General features: G+C 29.6%; 1 protein-coding gene across 1 annotated transcript in view; it reads left to right on the top strand.

The window, feature by feature from the left end:
* Window positions 1-2,399, top strand: part of LOC107610912 (LRR receptor-like serine/threonine-protein kinase GSO1) — a 4,383-nt gene extending 1,984 nt beyond the window's left edge. The window contains exon 3 of the mRNA XM_016312891.2: window positions 268-2,399. Within this exon, the coding sequence (XP_016168377.1) occupies window positions 268-2,183 (1,916 nt within the window). The 3' untranslated portion in view covers window positions 2,184-2,399. The remainder of the gene's footprint in view (window positions 1-267) is intronic.

The following is an 8,338-nucleotide window of genomic DNA, read 5'->3' as shown; positions in this document are numbered from 1 at the left end:
AGATCTCTTTTGTAACTCTTATAATTTACAAAAAAATTTTTTTTTACTATATTTAATTAGTTTAGTTATCAAAATTCAAGTTAAATTAAAAGTTAATATTAACTATGATGACATAATTTATTTTATCTATAGTTATTAGACATGTCATAGGGGTAACTCTTTATTTAAGAGAGGGTTGGGTTGTATTATATATATGGTGATGATTAAAGTAACCTTGACTTGCAAGTGTGTTCTAATAATGTTAAACACTGCAACTTTTAAATGAAGGAATATGTAGATTGAAGCAACTTGAAGTGCTGGATTTGGGTGGCACCGATTTCGAAGGAACTTTGGATATATGTCTTAGCAATATGTCATCACTTCGGACTCTGGATTTCTCAGATAACTCCTTAAGCGGGAAGATTTCAACAACTCTGATTGCTAGTCTTGTATCGCTGGAGCATCTTTCCCTTTATGGCAACAAATTTGAAGGTGTATTCTCGTTTAATATCTTGGCCAACCTTACAAAGCTTAAGGTGTTACAACTTGGAGATATGGATTCCAGGACTTTTGAGGTGCAAACAGAACACCCTGCTTGGAATGCATCATTTCAGTTGGAACAGCTAAACCTTTTCTCTTGTAAAATCAACTCACCTACATACAGAACACCTTCTTTCCTTTCATCCCAGAATAGATTAAAATTTCTTGATCTATCAAAGAACAACCTGGTTGGTGAATTTCCTAATTGGATGCTTGTGAACTACACAAAACTAAAAGCACTGTATCTGAATGGTAACTTCTTCACTGGGAATATAAAACTTCCCAGTGATCCAATTTTACAAGGCATGGATCAACTACATGTGTTGGACATATCAAGCAACCATATCCAAGGAAAGCTCCCCAACAACATAGGATTCTTCTTCCCAAACCTAGAATATCTGGATGTCTCAAGCAATATGTTTGATGGTCATATTCCGGCCTCGATTGGAGAGATGTCCAACTTGACAGCGTTGAATCTGGGAAACAATAACATCTCTGGCAGCATACCTGAGAACATTGTTATTGGATGCACCTCGTTGTTACATCTGTTTATAGAAGCAAACCAGTTGAATGGGACACTTTTAAGTTGTATTGCAAAACCCGGGCTTTATACCCTGAGTGCGTCAAGGAACAACTTTGAAGGTTCGATAGTAACACAAGACAAATGCCAACATGACTTTATTTTCCTAGATTTGTCTCAAAATAACTTCTCTGGTGCATTGCCCTCTTGCTTGAACATGTCCTCGGCAAAAATAATTTACTTGTATGGAAATCGTCTTACTGGCGCAATACCTGAAGGATTATTGAATAGTCGCCGCCTGTTGGCCATTGATTTAAGTGACAACAACTTTATGGGAACTATTCCAGAGAGCATCTATGATTCTGAGTCTTTGACATTACTTTTATTGGGAAAGAATCAGCTACAGGGTAATCTCTCTAGCCAGATATGTGAATTGAGAAATCTCCAGGTGTTGGACCTTTCAGAAAATAGTTTGACTGGGTCCATTCCTTCTTGCTTCGAAAATCTCAGATTTGCTGGGCGTATGCAATTTTTGAATTTCCCAAATATTGATTTCATAAGCCTAATTCCATTGAATCCAGAATATGATATGTTTGGCTTTGCCATATATGCGGGCTATACATATGTACAAGTGACAGTGAAAGGTCGTCCCTTATTTTATCATGGTAATATAGTTGAATTAATGTCATTATTAGATTTATCATCTAATCGATTGACAGGGGAGATTCCTCATCAATTAGGAGATCTAAGTCGCCTTCATGCACTCAATTTATCTCACAACCGTTTGAGTGGGCTAATTCCAGAGAGCTTTCACAAGATGCAAAGCATGGAGAGTTTGGATCTTTCAAATAACCACTTGAGTGGACAAATCCCTATTCAGTTGTCAGAGTTGAACCTTTTGGGGTATTTCAATGTGTCATACAACAATCTATCAGGTAGAATACCTAATGAGAAACAATTTGCAACCTTTGATAATAGCAGCTACCAAGGAAATCCATATCTCTATAGGGATTGGGATAATGATAATAAACACATTCCAATAACTCCAATAGATGATGGAAAGAAAGATGCAACTGCTGCATCCTATGTCACAGTGATCTTAGTATTTATGGCAATCCGTTGGATTAATCCCTTACAGGAGTAAGCATTGCTTGATTTGCCAAAGTGTTACCTTAAATGTTTTTGGTGCATTTCTTCATGATTTATTCTACTAGAAAGTTTTGAAATAAATTGCTCTAGTATGTTTGGTATATATATGCCAGTTAGTAATAAGAAACCTTTCTGGTTGTAACTTCATTTAGGAGGAACAGACCTTGTTTGCCTTCTATTTTTGTAATTACGTCAGTCAAGTAAAATAATAAAAAACGTTTATGTAATGATTTATTCTAATATATATCCTGTATTATTTTTATTTTAATTTATTTGAGTGTGATAAAAATCTAAATTTTGACTTTTTAGTTTTTTTTTTTATTCAAAGAAGTGTATATATAAAAGAAATTGGGATGCTTAGAATTTGTCTTTTTGATCTCTCTTTCTTATTTTGTCTAAAATTTTGTTATCTTGATTCACCTCACATTAATTATTAGCGATAAGTATTATTTTGGTCTTTATAATTTAAGATGAAAATTAAAATCTTGTTTTATTTTTAAAATTGTTTTTAACATTAAATTTAACCTTAAAGTTATCTTTTTTAATTATTCGAATCAAATTATCCCTGCAAAATAAAACTAAACAAAACACTCTCCCTCGACCATCGTCACTCCCCAAAATCTCATCCAAACGTCACTAGTGCACCCAGTTCACCATCAAATAACATTGCTAATAGGGACAATTTGTCTGAAAATAATGGTTTGGGAATAAAAAGATTATTTTAAAAATAATTTTAATATTAAAAACAATTTAAAAAAAACATTAAAATATATATATATTCACTCTAATAATAATAATAATAATATTCAATAAAATTATTAGAGATTATTCTACAAAAAAATTAAAATTAAAACTATTTGATATTTTTGTATTTGATATAATCAAAAGATGTTCTATTTTAAAAAATATGTTTGTATTAAAAGAAAATATTTTAATTTAGATTTTAAAGTATCATTAATCACCTTACTTGTTTTTAACAAAAAGAATGTATTAATATGCTAGTGTCATGGTTTACATACATAAAACTAAGTTAATAATAAGAGAAAAACCCAAATCAACCCCTGACAATTACCTCGAAAGACAACGAGGCCCCTGACAAAAAAAAAACCCCAATCCGGCCCCTGACAAAAAAAAAAAAAATCCAACCCGACCCCTGACAATTACCTCGAAAGGACAACGAGGCCCCTGTGCCAAAAAAAAATTAATGTTATTTTTTTTTGCACAGGAGCTAATCAGTCCCCAAAAAAAATTATCAGGGGCCGGATTGAGTGTTTTTTTTTCTTGGGGGCCTCGTTGTCCTTTCGAGATAATTGTTAGGGGCCGGATGGGGTATTCACTCTAATAATAATAGGTGAGTTTTATGGTGCCTTTGTTGTGGTGCCTAAATTACCTAACTTCTTTTTCAAAGTAAAAAATAAAATATTTAAAATAAAAAATAAATTATATAAAATTTATTAAATATTATTTATTTATTTTTTTTAATAACTTAAATACAAAGTAATTATATAGTAAAAGTAATATGTCTGATAGAGATAAATATTAAAAATTGATCTGTGTATTAAATTTTTTAAAATTAAAATATCTACTCTTAAAATTCTTAGAAACTGATTTGTATTGAATAATTATACATATATACTTATTCTCTTTGAAAACAAATGAAAGGAGATATTTAGTTAATTACATTTGTTATTGTAATTACCTACCTCGTCAAGATATGTGTGTAACCAAATATTTTTTTTATGAACAATGGAGTTAATGCCCAGAAAAATAAAAATTACACCGAGACAATTCTTGGAATAGCCGTGTCAAGATATGTTTGTGATCAAATAATTTATGTTACGTTTATTTTTATAGAGATAGGATATTGAGATAAGGATATAAAAACATAAAATTGTATTTGACAAAGGAAATATGGATAGAGATAATGTGTCCAGAAATATTGAATTAGTGTATGTTGTGTCCATCCTAACAAAAAGAAGACAGAGATATTAACAAGAGACACAACTTATTTTTTATTTTTTCTTTCATTATTTTTGTTAATTTTTTATAATTATATTTTTTATTATTATATTTTTCATCTCAAATTTTTTGAATGAAAAAAAATAGGAATAAATTGAATTTTTATAATTTATTTTAGTTTATCAAATTACTTGATGAGATTAATTTTAAATTTATCATCATTTTTTAAATGTAAACAAGGCTTAGCAGCCCAAAAACACAAGGGAAAAAAAAAATTAGAAAGAAACAAAACGGGGAGTCTTCACTCGATGCATGTCTGCCTCAAGGACTAGCACTACAAAAAAAAGTTAGTTAAAATGGCTTTTTTTTTAGTAATTATAGCAATTTGAACTTTTATTATTATTAAAAATAATGTCTTCCAAAAACGTTGTTATCCTAAACACCATTTTAATTATTATGGCGTTTTTATAAAAATGGCCACAATTACCAAGAATAATACGATAATTTTTATTACGTTTAAAATGATACGTTTAACTGTTATTTTAATTACATAAAACGGCAGTTAAAATTGCTGTTTTTACTAGGATATAATGAAGTTTTTTTTGTATAAAATGATGGTTTAAAATCGTCATTTTTTATCTGAATAACAATCGTTTTTTGTTGTTTAAAATAGCAACTTTTAACTGTCATTTTTACAAAGATATAATAACACTTTTTCTTTTTAAAATAGCAGTTGAAACCATCTTTTTTTTTTTAAATAAAATGATATATTTAACCATCGTTTTTATTTAATTATGATGACAATTTTATACTTTTTAAAATGGGATTGAAACTGCCATTTTCTTTTACCGCTTAAAATGTCATTATCTTACTCTTTTAAAATGGTTGGTGGAGCTAATATTTTAACTGAATTAAAATAAATTTTTTCTATTTAAAGTGCCATTTTTAGAACTCAAATTTTAAAATATCGTAATAATCAAAAGTGATAATCATAAATCAAACATCATAACATAATTTTTAATTCACACACGGTCACTAAAAATCAAAAGACATAATCCAAAAACAAAATATCAAAGATAACATAGTTTTTCAATAACACGTCTTAATATATGATTCTTAATACATAGATTTTTATCATGATTATGCTTTTTTGTTGCTCGCTCCAAAAGACCTACTTTTTAACTTTTTTAGCGATAAAATTTTGTTCTCTTGATCCAATCCCTAAACAAAAAAGTATAATTTTTGCCTAAACATAAATAAATCTTCAAACAAAGTAAAAAAAAAAAAGCAAAAACTTTTTCAGTTAGAAATGAAAAAAAAATAGCATCTAAATCGCAGTTGATTACTTGGGGTCTAATTTTTGTCTATTTTTTATATCAAATTTTATTAACCATGCATTTTTATTCCCCTTCCAGGACATGAAAAATTTTCGAAAAAAAAAAAAACTACAAGAAAGTTACCATTACTTCTTTTAAATGATAATTTTGTGGTACTAGCAATAACTTTATGAATATATTTTTGTCAAATAATTATGTATATGTAAATTAAATTCTTCTTGCAAGATTAAAAAAAAAAAGAGACAACTTTTGAATATGGATAATGCTTATGGAAGTAGTGTTCTAAAACGAAAGAATGAGGGTTTTTTTTAAGTCCTCTAAGAAGAATATATAGTTCTAAGATAGGTCAAAAAAATATTATATACAAAATCATCATATGCAAATCTTATTTGATGACTCTATTAGAAAAAAATTACAAATTTAATGAACAAATTATTTATTTATCCCATGTCGGACATCATGACTTTGCTGGCAAGTAGAGGAGCTTGGTAAATAAAAATGTAAGAGTCATATATATGCAGGTGCTTGGTAAATAAAAGTGTAACTAAAATGTGGCAATCTGCAGCTTCTATATTTTCATTAGTAATAACTAAGTCAACTTGTATCATGCAAACAGATAGGTTCAGAAACAAATTAGATCAAAATATGTAAATTGAAATGAATAGAGAAAGGCACAAGAGAATAAAACTAATAATTTTTATACTAGATTCATACTGAAAATATTTAATTTCGTCTCTAATATAACAATTTTCAAAAAGGTTATTAGCAAGTCAAAAACAACTTAAGTGTCTAAACCAAAGTAATAATAAAGGAGGAAAAAGAACCAGAAAAAGAATCAATGACATAGAATTTCAGTGGTTTAACTGAAAGTCTACATTAAAAAATTAAAAGATACAAACATTTCAATCAAAGAAGAAAAAAATTGAAAGAAATGTGACTTACTTTTAAATAGATTATCATAGGAATTACTGTCGGCCACTACAAGAAAAATAATGAGTACCATCGGATTTAGCATCGCACATTAGCGTCGACTTTATTGGCGAATTTTTGATGGTTTTTGGTGTGGGGTTCTTCGTCATATTAAATCATTACCGACGGATTTTCGTTTCCGACGATAAATTCGCCGCTAATAATTGGAGAGAAAACGAGGAAAATAGGAGCGAACTTTAGCATCGGATTTACCGTCGGAAAAATTCGACAGTAAACACTTTAGTGAAACGCTGTGTTTAGGTGACCTGCACTTTCAATTGGATCCCTACACTACTATAATTTTGTAATTAAGTCCTTCCTAGTGTAAAAAATATTAGAGTTAACTGAATATTTATTCACAAATTGAAGGTATTTATAATTAAAAACTTAATTAAATCTTTGACCGCATGCATTATGGTAAAAATATTATGTTAATTTTAACATTTTTAACATGAAAAGGACGTAATTACAAAATTAAAAGCAGTGTAAGGACCCAATTGAATGGAAAAAAAGTATAGGGACCTAATTAAAAATTTGGTGAAACTATAGGGACCAACAAAGTAATTAAACCTTTATTTATTTCCTTTGTTGATTACTTTATGTTGCTATTTGGTTTATGAATTCTCATGTTTAATTTGAATTTTTTATTTAATACAATTTGAAGTATTTTCATATTTATGATTTTAATCTAGCTTTTTACATTCTTAGCTTGGTTGAGTGATTGGTGACACTTGAGTTATCAAACTCCTTTGTTGATTGAGAATTGGAATTTGCTAATTAGTTTGGATCTCTCTAAAGCTAGTCTTTCCTTAGGAGTTGACTAGGACTTGAGGAATCAAATTGATTAGTCCACTTGACTTTCCTTTATTTAGTAAGGGTTAACTAAGTGGGAGCAATAAATAATTCTCATCACAATTGATAAGGATAACTAGGATGGGAATCCAGTTCTTATACATTGCAAGGGGTTTCATGATAATTAATTTACTTTCTTGCCAATTTATTTTTCTTGTTCCTTATTCAAAAATCCCAAAAAGATAATTTTTCATAACCAATAATAAATCATACTTCCCTGCAATTCCTTGAGAGACGACCCGAGGTTTAAATACTTCGGTTATTACTTTTTAGGGGTTTTGTTACTTGTGACAACCAAACTTTTGTACGAAAGGATTCTTTGCTGGTTTAGAAACTATACTTGACGAGAGTTTATTTGTGAAATTCTTTACTAGCAGAAATCCGTTCGTCAGTTGATATAGGAGTTTTGAAATTGGGAATCTGCCTGGGTTATGGATGCTTGGTATGCCATTGTTTATGATATTAGGCTTCTTGCTGAGAAGGTATCGATTCCAATTTCATTCGTTTTCTTCTAAAAGTTTTTTGTGAGATTTTGTGCCATTGTAGTCTGATAGAGAGTTATCTTCAAATAGAAAATTCCAGGAGAAATTGAAAGGAGCTGGTTTGTTTCTTATAAAACTATTTGGTGTTCTTGTGGTATGTATTCTTCTACCTAATGGTTATTGTTTCAATTTTTTGGTTCATGAAAGTGAGGTTTTTTGAAAAGGAGAATTTAGCTACTTTCTTTAGATAGGCCGTATGTTTTTTTTTTTTACTTTACATATGGGTGTATTTTTTATTTTCTTGGGCCCAACTTTGGGTTGATATCTCAGGCTGCCGGATTGTGTGTTGATGGAGACGGGTAATGGGCCTAAAGCTCGCCAAAAATAAAAAGAAAACAAATATATGGGTTCTGAGCAAAAAAGTGAAGTTAGTCTCATTCACTTCAACCCTCCCATCATCTCTCTATGTCGATTAGAAACTCTAAATACTATCTTCTCCTTCGTGCTCTGATAAACTACTTATTTATGGTTTATCTTGTGCTCAATTGAGT

The sequence above is a fragment of the Arachis ipaensis genome, chromosome B08, assembly GCF_000816755.2.
Source record: "Arachis ipaensis cultivar K30076 chromosome B08, Araip1.1, whole genome shotgun sequence".
NCBI classification, from domain to species: domain Eukaryota; kingdom Viridiplantae; phylum Streptophyta; class Magnoliopsida; order Fabales; family Fabaceae; genus Arachis; species Arachis ipaensis.
Note: the sequence above shows the minus strand (reverse complement) of the source record. Positions and strands in the feature narration are given on the sequence as shown.